The sequence below is a fragment of the Haliotis asinina genome, chromosome 1, assembly GCF_037392515.1.
Source record: "Haliotis asinina isolate JCU_RB_2024 chromosome 1, JCU_Hal_asi_v2, whole genome shotgun sequence".
Taxonomy (NCBI): domain Eukaryota; kingdom Metazoa; phylum Mollusca; class Gastropoda; order Lepetellida; family Haliotidae; genus Haliotis; species Haliotis asinina.
Window position 1 is genome coordinate 96,598,706 of NC_090280.1, and position 15,677 is coordinate 96,614,382.

General features: G+C 43.7%; 1 protein-coding gene across 1 annotated transcript; it reads left to right on the forward strand.

Moving 5' to 3' along the window:
- The first annotated feature begins 1,214 nt into the window (after positions 1-1,214).
- On the forward strand, positions 1,215-15,158 carry LOC137255956 (eukaryotic translation initiation factor 3 subunit I-like). The gene is made up of 9 exons (XM_067793570.1): positions 1,215-1,276; positions 2,551-2,731; positions 3,581-3,646; positions 4,330-4,467; positions 5,053-5,180; positions 5,740-5,850; positions 6,677-6,766; positions 13,973-14,139; positions 15,007-15,158. Exons 1-9 carry the CDS (start codon positions 1,274-1,276, stop codon positions 15,086-15,088), a joined length of 966 nt encoding a protein of 321 aa, XP_067649671.1. The 5' UTR covers positions 1,215-1,273; the 3' UTR covers positions 15,089-15,158.
- Positions 15,159-15,677: the final 519 nt, after the last annotated feature.

Genomic DNA, 15,677 nt, shown 5'->3' on the forward strand with positions numbered 1-15,677 from the left:
TGTAACCTTAAACGAATACAGAAAAAAACAACTACAAGAACTGTATATTTGTGGCTGATAATTTTTGTCTGTATCTCAAATATTTGGCATTAAATCGGAAGATTTGACCTTTAGTCTGTGGTTCTTAGATCCGTGGCAACATAAGCTGAATAAAGTAACATCTATAATTGTGGTGTTGCAAAACGCTACACAGCTTTATGTGTCCTTGGTTTTACAAAATAAAATAAACAAACGGAAAACATGAGAGTGAAATGCAAACAAAACAAATATGACAATTTCAAAAGAGAAAATCAATATATGCATTAGGTTTCAACATAAGAAAGTAAATTGTTCGTAGGTTTTATTGGTGGGCTCCTTGCTCGATGTGTCAGATTCGATATTTTGACATTTAAAGGTTGAGTAATTCATGAAAGTGATGATTTTATATTTCGTTTTACTTGTTTATGAATGGGGTTCCTGTTAGATTTAAGACAAATCGCACAGTATGTCACTTTGTTCATCATGGTTAGTTTAGAAAACAGGAGCAGTTCGTCGCCTGAAAGTCCACGTTTGACAAAATGAGAGAAAGTTCAGGAAGGTTTTAGAGGTTAGTTTACCACTCTAGTATTTTTTTTCACACTGCTTTCTTACTTTGAATTTTTTTTTCAGACGCAAACTCTGTTCTCTCCTCATGAAAAATAATGTTGTTAGTTTTCAAGTGTTCTTAGCTGTCAGCTGACCAATGAGATTTATCCGTTTTGAAGTGATTTTCATCATGGAAATGTAACATTTAACTGTGTTCTGATTTCATCAAACACTCCTTCTGAACGTAAAAAGGTTTTAAAGACCAAAATACAACCTTGTAAAAAGAAATAACAATCAATATCCATAAATTACTGATGGACACTTTGGTTTTGAGAAAAGAAATCACGATTTCTTTGGTCAAGTGTTCAATCTCCAATCATTTTTCTAGAATTTCTTAATACATTGGGCATATAAGTTGCTATTTTCAGACACTGTTTGCCATGTCACATGTATGTGCAAAATGCTAAAAAATTGATTGAATAGTTTAGAAGATATGGTTCTCCTAAACCTCAAGATCAATTTTACTGAAATAGGTTTTACTGACTTAGCACACTCGCGTTTTCAGGCGATGAGATATGCCACATCGTGTTCGTTTAAAGACGCCCAAAGGATTCAACAATGTTCAGAACAGAGTACTTTTTGTGTGACACATGCGCAATTTCACTCGCTTGCCCATGCTTCCTGTTTGACTTGCGATCCTAAAGACAGCATGGTATGTTTTAAGCAGCTGTAAATTGTGCATTATTTCTTTATTTGGGTGAAGACAAAATGCCATTCTTGTGTGTGGCATGTCTTTCCGTCTAGGGTACGTTTATCAACTGATCGGTCCCCAAATGTTTACGTTTTGAATTTATTTGCTTGGTATGGCGCCGGCAAGAATCAGCCATATGTCATACCAATGGTGCATGTTTCCATTCGCTGCGATCATTTGTTTGCCTCACGTATTATACACTTATATTAGACACTTATGAAATTCATTCTTATGCCTTTTCACTTGTAGTTACCCAAAAGTGCCAGGTGATTCGATTGAAGTATCATGACCAGCTGTTGTAAATTATAAACTTCAGGCGTTAAATTTGGTAGATTATCAGAACACACTCTGATGAAGCCTAATGGTTAACCAGCTTCAGTTAATTTGCATGATACAATGTCTAGAGCTGTATGTTATATGATTAGGTTCACATTTATGATTATGTTGTGCTTGAGCGAACGTCTTGAGTGACAAATAGTTAAGAAGATGTTTTAAGATGATGTTATTTATAGACGTGACAGAATGTCTGTTGCAACATACTTGACTGATTTGTGTAATCTCGATTGATTTGATATTGGAGATTTGGCATTTATCTATTTCATGTAAATCAGCCTACCTGTTCTTAATTACTGTAGCAGGACAGCGATTATTTGAACTTAGAGTTTGAGTGCCTTGTTAATCACATGAATGACAACACTTCTATGATAATCAGAAATGCCATGTTTAGAATGCAGGAATAAATAATTCTTAATATATAGATAAGATCATACAGTCTGTTGTAAAGTTGTGATATGCATTAAAAGTACATGTAAGAAGGAGTTAAAGAATGCCTGATTATTTTATGTTGCTATCTAGAATGTTATGTGCCATGGCTGATTATGTGAAGTATATATTTTATAAGTGCACAGGGGTTTGTATCACTATATTATAAACTGCCATGAAGGTATGTACTGTCACTAACTATATACCGGTTAGTGACAGTACACAGTGTTAGTAGTGCACACCTTGATGGCAGTTTCTATCATTACAAACACTTGTGCAATAGTTGGGTTAAATTAATCAGGTAATGTACACAGTGGCTGGAAATTGTAGACATTGTACACAATGACTGAGTGAATCAGGCAGTGAAACATGGTCTGGTTATGTCAGTCATTGTACACATTGCCTGATTGTAGACATTGACTTTTAACCTATAAAAGTGAATAGTTTGCAATGTGATGTATTTGCTGTTACAGAGGCCTATACTGCTTCAAGGACACGAGAGGTCCATAACACAACTCAAATACAACCGAGAAGGAGACTTAATATTTTCAGCAGCCAAGGATCAAGAACCAAATGTTTGGTACTCATTGAATGGCGAAAGACTTGGAACCTTCCAGGGTCACAATGGTGCCGTTTGGTGCATTGATGTCAACTGTATCCTTGGAACTGCTGAACTGATCATGTAGAGGCCCTTGTGAACAGTTATATATCTCTGTTCAACCTGTTATCACATGCTTCATAAAGGCAGTCAGCAATTCAATTCACTAGTCAGAGAGCCAGAGTCTATTAAAAATAATAAATGGTCTTTTTCTAGGCTTACATAGTAATAATCTAATGACAGATATACTGGAAGTCATGGTCATTGCCAACTGCAGGCAAAAAGAATCTAAATGTTTTGGCATGCTTTGGAGGTATTGATAGACAAAAGTTTTATTATTACTTTTGACGAGTAAATTAATGGATTGGAATTTGGTGTTTTTTGTTGATGGCCCTGTTTGCAAAAGTTGGTGTTCATGATGTCTGTCACTGGATCATCTGGTCCAGACATAATAACTCATATGCCACCTTTCTATCCTGGAATAGTGACATGTTTGATGTTAAGTTTAGAAATTACTGTGACAAAGTCTTGTGAGTCCTCTTTAAATCAGCAAAATAGAACACTGGCAAGTCTGTAGTGTTAATTATATGTTTAATGGAAACACGGTTATAATGAATGACAGTACAGGTCCCTAATGCAGTTGGGGTACAAATCTATAAACTCACAGGAGTCATGATATTTCTGGTAAACAAATTTACAGATTGAAGATAGTTGACAGCTGCTGAGAGATTAATGTAGACATGGGCTCAAGCAGTCTTGATATGTCAATGTCAGCAGACAGAGGAGCGTAATTCCAGTGTAGTAGTCCCTCATCACTCTCACGAACAATCTTTGATATGGATTTCTCTTTGGATAACTTTTTGAGATTTTGATGTAGAGTTTGAATGTCCTTGACCTCTGACCAGGGGATACCACCAAGGTGTTGACAGGTGCTGCTGACAACACCTGCAGATTATGGGATTGTGAGACAGGTGAGTCATTTTCTGGAGAATAGTACAAAAACATAGCCGTGGCTGTAAAAGTACTGCAACTGGATGAATTAATCTGTGCAATTTCCAATGGATTTTTATCCAGCATGTAGACTGGTGCCCAGCCTGTGCTGCACATGCTTCATTGTACTACACAACAACTAGGTAGCTGAGGCTATGCATTAAGACTGGGAGCCAGACTAGTATCGCAAAAAATTGGGTAGTTACAAATTGTTATTGAAACATGCTGCATCATCAGAGTTTGAAAGTTTATGCCAGTAATTTTCATGATCAATACCCAAGAAAACCTGGGTTAGAATTTGTCATTGGTACCTCATGCTTGTAGTAAGAGGTGACTAACAGGATCAGGTGGTCAGACATACTGACTTGGTTGACATATGTCATCATAACCCAGTTGAGTAGAGTGATACTCATGCTGTTGATCACTGGTTTGTCGGGTCCAGACTGGATTATTTGCAGAAGACCACCATATAGCTGGAATATTGGTGAATGCAATCTTTAACCCCCCCCAAAATAAATTTCATATTCACACTTACTCAGTATGCATTTTCATAGTCCCAGCATACTTACTAAACACACATTTACGAACAATGCATTCAGATTATGTTAACCTGTTTCAAATGTAAATTTTTTGCTAGAACAGTTGTGTTGTTGGTGTGTTGCAGGCAAGACATTGAACATTCTGGATTCACGCACAGCTGTGCGATCTTGTGGTTTCTCGTACAGTGGGAACCTCCTCATGTACACCACAGACAAGACAATGGGATTACCCTGTGAGATAGATATCTTCGACATCAATGATTGTAAGTCTGACAGTCTTGTCACTTCCATGTAACAATACTTCAGATAGTATCAATGACTAAGTGTTCTGAGATTGATGGTATTACTATACTATTGTATGTCTATGCTATTTTAACATACATATTATTGTAGCATCTCATGGTAAGGGAAATACTACAAATACTCTCAGTCTGAATGGAAGTTATTGGTTTAACATGGATTATTTCAACCTTCATTAGTGCCATACAAGAACAAGAGAGTTGAGGTAGCCTGGCAGGGTAAACTGTTTGCTTGTCTTGCCTAGGATCTGGGTTTGATTCCCCATGTGGTTCCTCTATGTAAAGACCATTTCTTGTGTTCCATACTATGAAATTGCTGGACGATTGCAGAAAGTTACAATGCACTATTTGATTCATTCAATCAACTACTTGATAAAAAGGCTTCATATATATGTTGTACATAATTAAACTCTCTGTTGGATAGATATCAGACAACATCACTGTTGTACATGCACCATCTGGATTGTAAAACAAACAACTACTCATAGACTTGACCTCAGTTATTAGTCCTGTGTAACCATCGTAACCCAGGTTTCACAAACATTTCAGCTTCTAATGAACCAGTGATGGTGATACCAATCGATGGGTCAAAGATCACATCGGCCATCTGGGGTCCGTATGAAGAATGCATCATCACTGGCCATGAGAACGGAGAAATCTGTCAGTACGACCTGAAGGTAAGACAGCCCTGTTCCAGGAGTAGTCTTGTTATGAAGACATAATCCCATTAAATGATGAGAAGTATATCATAGTAATTGGTCACGTACACAGTGCTAACTCCATGCTTGGGGATATACCCTAAGCTCATGCATCATGATGGACATTAATACTCCTGATAACCCGTCAGATGCTGGAAGGTTAATAGTAATATGACTTTCTGCTGGGTGAACAGACGCAGTTTCATACATACACATTTCCCTATGGTGTGACCACACAAGTCCAAGAAACTCTCAGGAGTTCAGCTGTCAAATATGGTTACGACCAAGGACTTTCCGTGACCAACTTTGCTTAAAGTTAACTTTAACTGATTTGGGACCTCTGCGCTATGCACAAGACCTCACTCCACCACATTACATGGTATGTTTAGACTGTTTGAAAGTCTCCTTGCCCTTGGGAAACTATGAACTGCAACAAAACTGGTCAAGGCTTGATCTTAGGCATTGGATGGGCACAAAAATAGTAATGAATGAAGACTTTGTTTCCCATGTGTAAGAGACATTCCATGACTTTTCACAGACTGGCCAGAAGGTGAACTCTGTCAAGGAACACACAAAGAACATCAATGATATTCAGTTATCAAAAGATGGGTCCATGTTCATCACAGCTTCAAAAGACACATCGTCCAAGGTGAGACGGCCATTTTCTCACATCTTTTAAAGGCATGTACACCAAGGAAAATGTGAAACGCATTTGACTGTCATAATAAGGATGATCCAAACTTTGTTGTTAATACAGTACATGATCTAGGGTACATGATCTAGGGTACATGATCTAGGGTACATGATCTAGGGTACATGATCTAGGGTAGAAATAGTCTTCAGCAACCCATGCTGGTCATAAGAGGCAACTATTGGGAAAGGGTGGTCAGACTCGCTGACTTGGTTGGCTCGTCATCGTATCGCAACTTCTTTGCTCTTCACTCACGGTGTTGATCACTTGATTGTCTGGTCCAGGCTCAATTATTTAGAGACCACCCCATAAAGCTGGAATATTGCTGTGGCATTATAGAGCATAAGGACTAAGGGACCTGTCATTTATTGTAGGGCTTTGAGGAAGGATGGCCCCAGGACTTTCATGTTTTGTTTTCATATTAACATTGAGCAAATCATTCACTACTTTATAACAGATGTGATTTTTATCCAATCCTGCACTTATTGCAGAGGTCTCTAAATGTGAAGTTTGTTCACCACTGCTCGATCTCGACAACTTATGTAACTTATACATGGTTCTGATTGTAAACCTTTGTAATTTCATAAGGCACTTGTTACTTGAGTATGATAATGATAACGCCATTACCACTTGCCTGAACTGTAGGGTATGCATCAGTTTGATTCCCTAAATAGGTACAATATCTGGCTTCATTCTTAGGAGTCCTGGGAGTTTTTGTCTGTCATCGTTATCTCTATGCCAGCCGTGATTTCTTTTCAAACAATCACTGTTTAATCTACTGCAGCTGTTTGACACAAAGACATTCGACTTCTTGAAGTGCTACAAGACTGAGCGACCTGTGAACTCTGCATCCCTCTCACCCATCTATGAACATGTAAGTGTTGTTGCCAACATGTGTCCACGTAAGGATTGTTCACCCAATTCATGTAAAGGGGTAAATTAAAAGAATACAAAATCTGGTTGGTCGATACAATATTATATCCCATTTGTATAGATCAATGCTCATGCTGTTTATTCCTGGATTGTCTGGTCCAGCCTTGATTATATATAGACCGGAGTCACGCATGTTAGTTTGGCATTTGCTATTTGATCAACACTGATATTCTTTTTCAGAAGAAGTCCTCCTTGGGGTACATATAAGCATTTTTATGTCCATTAAAAATCCCTACGACAGTTGTAACTATTTTGATAATAAAATATTTACAAAACAAAAAACTCGTTTTTGTCTTGTGGGACCACCTTTACAGGGCCCCCCAGGCCCCCCACAGCCAAGAGCAGGTAACTCTGGCCGTCTACCTTGCACCTCACTTTTCATGCTGTCGTTCGACTAGAAAGACGTGTGTAGTCCATTTAGATAGTTTTTGTGCTATCTGCCTACGGAATTATGAGTGAGAAAGAGTCAGCTACTGTATGTATGGTTCCTTTTCTTTCGCACGGGCGTTAGTTGGAATTTCTTGGCTGAAATTTTCATTCATATATTGTTGTAACTTTGCCGGTCGGGTCCTATCTTCCTGTCATGTGGCAGGCAAGATGGCGGTCTTTATGGCTTCTTTTTAGTGCGGGAAGTGTTTCGCTTGCGTCTCACTTATTCCTACGTGTTTCTTATTAGTATGTTTTACATGCTAAGATGTCTTAACCCATTTGTTCTTGTTTCAGTCAAAATGGGGATGTTGGTTTTTAAGACTTTTCGTCTTTTTCATTGCATTACGCACTTGTGTGTGCACACTTGTTATTGCATTTATCCGCTTATACTTTCTTGTTTAGCTGGGTTAATGTATTTTGGCAATTTATTATCGCCCGTGCGTTTATATTTTGCATATTGTGTGTTCAATTGCGTATGTTTTCTGTACATCAGTTACCATTAGTTGGTTCTGATTGTTACAGTTTCGGGGTGCACCCAAGTCTTGGGTCTAGGCTCAGGCACGGGTGCTGTCCCTGTGGGAATCTCAGATCCAAGCTACGGCTCTGGTGTCGTTTTCCCAGCTGGCTCTAGGGGTTTTGCACCGAGCACCGGCTCGGGTGCAATTCCGCTTGCCGGCGCCGGTCCATCGGGTCTCGTACCGTTGGTCACCGGCAACCTAACTGGTGGTTCTCGAGCACCGGCTTTGCCGCCTGCCTCGGTTCCGCTCAGTGCATCGGGTGTCCCTGCTTCGGCAGCCGACCCCACAGGGTCTCGACACCCTGGTTCTTCAATGAGCCAGGGGTAGGCCGACTCGGACATCTCGGCTCTTCTGGGTCTGTTGTCCTTGTTGACGGGTCCCTTGTGCGTCGGGGTTACCGGCAACCTAACTGGTGGTTCTCGAGCACCGGCTTTGCCGCCTGCCTCGGTTCCGCTCAGTGCATCGGGTGTTCCTGCTTCGGCAGTCGACACCACGGGGTCTCGGCACCCTGGTTTTTCAGTGAACCAGAGGTAGGCCGACTCCGACATCTCGGCTCTTCTGGGTCTGTTGTCCTTGTTGACGGGTCCCTTGTGCGTCGGGGTTACTGGCAACCAAACTGGCGGTTCGAGCACCGGCTTTGCTGCCTGCATCGGTTCCGCTCAGTGCATCGGGGTCCCTACTTCGGCGGTCGATCTCACGAGGTCTCGACGCCTTCTTTTTTCGACGAACAGACGGAGGCCGATTCGGAGCTTTTCGCTCCGTTCGTCCCCGGGGCAGGTACGCGAATGGATCGCGGTAGCACTGACCCGATTCCACAGAGTTTCGTCTTCCTGGGAAGTGTTTACTCCGTGCAGGGTAGCCGAGATCAAGGGGCTGTGCCGCAGGTGGTCGTCCCTCTGGACGCCCCCGATCCCGCGGAGTTTCGTCTTCTTGGGGAAGCGTTTGCTCCGTGTAGGGTGGCTGAGGCTCAAAAGGAGAGATTGCCTATTTTACCTTCACTCCTCAGTGAGGTAATTAATCTGCTCCTGTAGGGTAGCCGTTCGCGGTTCGATCTCCCGGAGCTTGACTGGCTACTTGATGGGGGACGATGCGCTATTTGACCCTCCCGCTGTCGACGAGTGCGTGTACGCCTCGATCGCGCTTGGGGGGTCGTCTGGCCACTGCCAGGCGTCGGCTTGTCAGGGTCGCCGCTTGCCGCTTTGTACCTCATCGAACCAGGTGTTGCGCTCGGTTTCCGCTCCTTTGAGGAGCAATATCGGAACGCCGTGCAGCAACTTAAGGTTGCAGTGCACGCAGCCTACCTCTCTGTCTTGCAGAGGCAGGTGGTGTCGCAGGAGGACGGGGACGAGGATTTTTCCTCGTCCACGTTAGAGCGGCAACTTACAGAGGTGCATTCACATTTGATGCGCGACTCAATGCGTTCACGAGTCAGATGATGTATGCTGTGATTGGCCTTCGTAGGTTATGGCTGTCGCCAGGTATTCACCGGCTACACAGCAGGCACTGCTGTCTCTGCCTTTCCGACTGGGCTTGACCCTGTTCCCGGTGGCTTTGACGGGAGTTAGTGAGGCTGCGGAGGCCGTTAGTCAATTCAAGGACTCTTAAGTCTTTTCTTGAACAACCCTCCACCTCTCGCTCGCGGCCTTCGGTCCTCAGCTCAAGCTATCCTGCGACTCAGTCTAAGGATGCGCCGAAGTGGACTGCTCCACTACAGGCACGGAAGAGCAAGGGCAGGGGTAAAGGGAGTACCTCCGGAGCCCTCAGTTGTCCCGTTGCAAGCGGCAATCTCTGCCGTCGGCCGGGACACTTTGCCTTCTACCCGAAATTCCTGTGGGTGGTCGCCTCCCGTTATTACTCAGGGATGGCCACACGCCACAGTGGAAGCGAGAGCTTACTCCTTTTGCCGGGATTCGCTGCACTCCGGTGCCGAAGTCGCCAGAAAAGGTGGCAATCCTCCGTGCCGAAATTCAGTTTTTACTGGACAAGGCAACTATAGAGATGGTTCCATCAGGACAGGAGACTATGGGGTTTTACTCCACATTTTTCCTGGTAACCAAAAAGAACGGAGGGTTCAGACCCATTCTAAATCTCAAGGGTTTGAACAACTTGATAGAGATGCCGTCTTTCAAGATGGAGACACTGAGGTTAGTGATCTCGTCTGTAGAGGCAGGGGATTGGCTTACGTCAATCGACCTCAGAGACGCATACCTCCATGTACCGATGCATCCCGAGTTCAGGAAATACCTTCGGTTTTCCTTCGACGGGGTTTGTTATCAGTTTCGTGTGCTCCCCTTCGGCATCTCCACGGCGCCAAGGGTGTTCACCAAACTCATGCTAGTACCAGTTCAGGTCGCCAGGGCGCAGGGCAACTTTTGTTTCCCGTACCTGGACGACTGGATCCTCAGAGCGCTCTCCCAACACCTAGGTCTAGAGCGCTCTCCCAACACCTAGGTCGAGAATCCACACAGCAGGTGATGGATATTCTCACCAGACTAGGTTGGGTTATCTATCTTAAAAATCAATTGGTGCCGAGGCAGGATCTGGTTTTCTTAGGGGCGAGGTTCAAGACAACCCGAGGGGTGGTTTCTCTGTCCCAAGAGCGCATTTTCAAGGTACAGGGCATAGTGTTAAGGTTCCTTCAGTCCCATATTGCCTCAGCACGGACGTGGCTTCAGTTGCTAGGCAACATGGCGGCGACGGTGGACATAGTCTGGCGTGCACGTCGTTCCATTCAGCAGGCGTTAGCACAACAGTGGTCCCACTCGGAGAGCTACGAGAAGAATCTGGCTATTCCCCAGTGGTTGATACGTCACTTGCGGTGGTGGACAGATACCGGGAATCTATTCAAAGGTTTACGGTACCGTCGCTCACAGTTCAGACGGATGCCTTCCTCACAGGGTTGGGGGGGATGCGTCCTGGGCGACCTCGCGATGTCGGGACTATTGTCCGACCAAGAGGCGACCTTGCACATCAATGTGTTAGAGTTGAGAGCTGTGACGTTGGTGTTCGAACGCTTCGTGGATCAGGTTCGAAGCCGAGTGGTTTGTCTAGAGATGGACAACCAGACGGCGATGTCCTACATTCTGAAGCAGGGCGGCACTGTGTCTCCGTCGCTCCTTCAGGAGGCGTGGCAGTTTTCTACTATGGTGCGATCAGTTCAGCATACGGGTTATGCCTGTGTATCTCCCAGGGGTCGACAACGTGCGTGCAGATGCGCTCTCACGACGTGTTCTGGCTCCCCACGAGTGGTTGCTCGATCGGGAGATATCCGGGATTATCTCCCTGGGTCGTTCTAGGTGGATCTGTTTGCCTCTGGAGTGACGAACTAGATTCCGGGGTTTTTGTTCGCGGATTCCTGATCCGAGAGCGATTGCCGCCGACGCCTTCCAGCGGGACTGGACGGACAGGGTGGTGTCGGCGTTTACGCCAATTCCCCTGATTTCCAAAGTTCTGTCTCAGCTTGCCACCCAACCAGCGCGGCTACTAGTGCTTCTCGCACCTCTGTGGCCGTCTCAACGTTGGTTTCCGGTAATACTCAGGTCGCTAGTGTAGCCGCCGGTACTATTACCGCGGCGACCGAACCTACTATCCCAGGACGGCCAGCCTCACCCCAATCCCCAGGATTCAGTGGGTGGCCTGGCCACTGTCCGGAATCGTCTCCAAAAGAGCGGAATTCCTGCATCAGTTGCAGACACAATTCTGGCTTCGTGGACGGATTCCACGAATGTACAGTGTGAGGATAGATGAGCCTGTTATGCGCGCTGGTGTGGAAATAGAGGGATTCTCGATCCCTTTTCTTCGACTGAAGTTGAAGTATTGGAGTTCTTACCGTCTCGTTTAGAATCTGGCTTAGCCGCTTCTACGATTCGAGGCTACTCCCTGGCTATTTCAGCCTTCCACATACCCGTTGAGGGTGCCTTGTTGGGACAATACCCCCGGGTACAGCGTTTTCTTGCAGGCGTGGACAGACTGCGTCCGGTCGTGAAATTTGTCTCGAGTATTGGAATGGTTACCCACTCCTCTCGTTTATGACTTGGCCAACCCGTCGTTACAACTGTTAAGTTGGAAAACGACTTTTTAGTGGCGGTTACGTCTGGTAGATGTGTTAGCGACTTACACGTCATGTTTTCAGACCCGGATCTTACTATGTTCCATAAGGATCGGGTTAGCATTCGCTTACCGGATTCATACCGCCCAAAAAAATTCGATCATTCGCTTCGAATGACCGCGCCTATCGATCTAACTGGGTGCATGCTGCCTGCGTCGTCTGATAATACATACCGTAAGGTTCGTGTATTAGACGTTATGAAACCTCTTAAAGTTATTTTAAGAGAATAGCCTTGCTCCGTACGGAGAAACAGCTATTTTGCTGTTGTGGTGGCGGAATGGCTGGCAATCCAACTGATACACAGACGGCATCCCGATGGATTGTATCGGCAGGCTGCAAGGTCTATATACATAAAGGCTTATCTCCCCAAAAAGGGGTTGTCAGCTCACTCAGTGAGAGCAGGGGCCACGTCAGAACCGTCATTACCAACTGAACAGACACTCACGAGAGTGTGCTCGGTTCGGTCAGTCAGTTCCCTGCAGTAGACAGAATAGTTCTGCTCAAGCTGATTAAGCTTTGTTTGATAACTATATCTGTTTGCACTCGGTGTTGGGTAACTATCCATTCCCATTTTATCGGCGGTGATATTTGGTGATGGTTTCTTAGTCCCGCCCTCTTTGGCTGGGTGCCTTACTTTCCTTTCCATTTCCCTGCTTAGCTTGCTAGTGCGGTATGGACAAGGTTCAGTTTGGCGAGTGTCCCGTACGTCCAGGTCTCCAAACTTTGATTTGGGTGGGCGGGGTTTCTCATTTGGGATTTCCCAAATTCTAGCCAATGGGCATGTAAGCTTTGACAAGCGGGTCCTCAGCTTTGTCACGCCCCCGCCTTGATTGACATCAGCGGTCAGGTGACCAGGTCGGTGCCTTTTCTATTTCCGTGTGATTGTAGATTTGCACTTCGATCGAATGGACTGTTGCTGTCAGACAGAATACCACTCCCAATTGCTTCTCTTCGGGAGTCTGTTTAATGCTTATATGTACCCCAAGGAGGACTTCTTCTGAAAAAGAATTATACAAACCTGTAGAGGTTATGAATTCTTTGAAGAATGTCCTCCTTGGGGTACGGCCACCCACCTCCCCTCATTCTGTCTGATACGTTCAGCATGAAAAGTGAGGTGCGAGGTAGACGGCCAGAGTTACCTGCTCTTGGCTGTGGGGGGCCTGGGGGCCCTGTAAAGGTGGTCCCACAAGACAAAAACGAGTTTTTTGTTTTGTAAATATTTTATTATCAAAATAGTTACAACTGTCGTAGGGATTTTTAATGGACATAAAAATGCTTATATGTACCCCAAGGAGGACATTCTTCAAAGATTTCATAACCTCTACAGGTTTGTATAAATTTTCTGGGTTTCATCTTCTTTAGAACAAAAGATGATAAATCCCAGAAGATCCTCTATGTTCAGTGCCATATAGCTGGAATACTGCTGAGTGTGGTGTTAAACAACAAACCAACCAACCTTATGAGGGCATGACTGTAAACACATACACACATGTACATGGATATATAAGTGCAACATCTTGAAGACAATGCTGTTTCCCCTCACCTACATGTGCTAGCAATTCAAGGGAATATGGTTAAAGTTGTTTATGGAAAGAGTGTATCTTCAGTCACATGCAAACTGTAGCGCAACTAGGGTTGCGAAGCATAGAGAATATGACGAGTCTACTATATATGTGAGCAAAACGAGCAAAGGTTGGCAACTTACTTTCCTTGCTTTGGATCGAAAAATATTTTTCATGTCAAAACCAAATATTGCCATATTGAGGTGAAGAACGATCTGAATACCATGAGTGGCGCTTAAATGTTGATGAAATCATATTTCACATGAGTAATTATTACATGGGTTGGAAACGTGAGGGCACAACCCAGTGAAGAAATAGGTGTATACTCTTGATGGTGGTGATATTTTATTTTGACATGAAATTTTTTTTCAATCCAAAGCGAGAAAAGTATGTTGCCAACCTTTGCTCGCTGCGCAACCCCATTTGCACTGAATGTTTGCCTGTGCTTCAGTTAAGTTCATGTTACAAGTGAAATGAACACCTTGACCTCAGGAATTCTGTACTAACAGTTTGTATTCTGTCTTTTTCAGGTGGTGCTGGGTGGTGGTCAGGAGGCGATGGATGTCACAACCACTTCAACAAGGGTTGGAAAGTTTGATGCTAGGTTCTTTCACATGATATTTGAGGAGGAGTTTGGCAGGGTCAAGGGTCACTTCGGTCCCATCAACAGTGTTTCATTTCATCCTGACGGCAAAAGGTGAGTTGTGCTTTGTTCTTTGCCCCAATCAGGAGTTTGGTTCAGATTAGGTTCCTAGTAAGGTCCAGTGAAGGTCTGGACTAGAATAGGTCTTCAGCAACCCATGTTTGCCTTATAAGGTGACTATACTTGTCGTAAGAAGCAACTAACAGGATCGGGTTGTCAGTCTGACTGACTTGGTTGACAGGATATCATCGATTCCCAATTGCACTGATCGATGCTCATGCTGTCGATCCTTGATTTGTCCGGTCCAGACTCGATTATTTACAGACATATTAATGTTACCTGCACTGTCCTCTACGGGTTTGTGTTTTTCTTTTGCTGGATAACTTTCAGGATGTCTGATGTAGCTGAAATTTGCAACATTGACAGAAATGGCACGATAGTGCTGATAATCTGTTAATACTACAACAGTGCTGCAATCTTTATGCCTTCAACATGTTCTCTGAGTGACATAATAGTGCTTAGATAATGGGATTCCACAATTGTGCTTAGATCATGTGATGGCACAAGGTCATGCAATGATGCAGTTGTGCTTAGATCATGCAATGATGCTATTGTGCTCAGATCATGTGATGATGCAATTGTGCTTGGATCATGGGATGACGTGATTGTGCTAAGATCATGTAATGACACAATTGTGCTTTGAGGAACCAAACACAGTTACACTGGCATTTGCTTCGAACTTTATCAGCTGTATTAAATACATATCAGTCCAAATAAGTCTCGAGTACACAGTGTTTGGTGTGTTTTTAGCATGGGTGAAAGGGTTAACATTATGAATTTAACTGCCCCCAGTTGTTTTGTGGTAATTATTTGTAGTGTGTTGTCAACCAACCTGATCTCGTGGTCTTGTTTGTGTTTCAGCTACACGAGCGGAGGAGAAGATGGTTATCTCAGAGTACACTTTTTTGATCAATCTTACTTTGACTTTAAATTTGAATATTAAGTTATGTCTGTATATTTTCGTTTCCTATGTAAAAAGCCATCAGTCAGGTTAAAAAAAAATATCAATCTGAGTGGAGTTTTGTTGTTTTTAAGAACTTGGTATGTTCTTATATGGTACGGTAAACTTAACTTGACTCCAAAAGAATTGGTTTGAGCAACATTACGAGAGACTGTAGATCCTGTGATCAACATCATGAACATTGATCTACGCAATTTGGATACGATGGCATGTGTCAGTCATGTCATGTCAGCAAGCCTGACCACCTGATGCCGTTAGCAGCCTCTTACAACTAGCGTTGGTCACTATAGACCAATTCTGACCAGGATCTTCACTGGTATTTGTCAATATTACATTCGTAGGTAACAGAAAATAGGTTGAAAGCCTCAGACACTGTCAGTCAAGCTAAAAGCTAAGAAGGACTCATGAAGATACTGTATGAGGATATAATGTAATGATGGAATGGAGAGGCAAGTGCTTTTCTCTTTCTACTCATGTCCAATGGGTCCAAAGCAATGGAGTCAGTGTAATTCTTGATGTACATGCTATGTAATGTTCATGAGTAAGATTGGAATACACTACAGTTGTGCCC

Excerpts from the sequence above, each read along its gene's own strand:
- LOC137255956 (XM_067793570.1), top strand. Across the intron at positions 3,647-4,329 it reads ATTATGGGATTGTGAGACAG|GCAAGACATTGAACATTCTG; the intron begins GTGAGTCATTTT and ends GGTGTGTTGCAG. Across the intron at positions 5,851-6,676 it reads CAAAAGACACATCGTCCAAG|CTGTTTGACACAAAGACATT; the intron begins GTGAGACGGCCA and ends AATCTACTGCAG.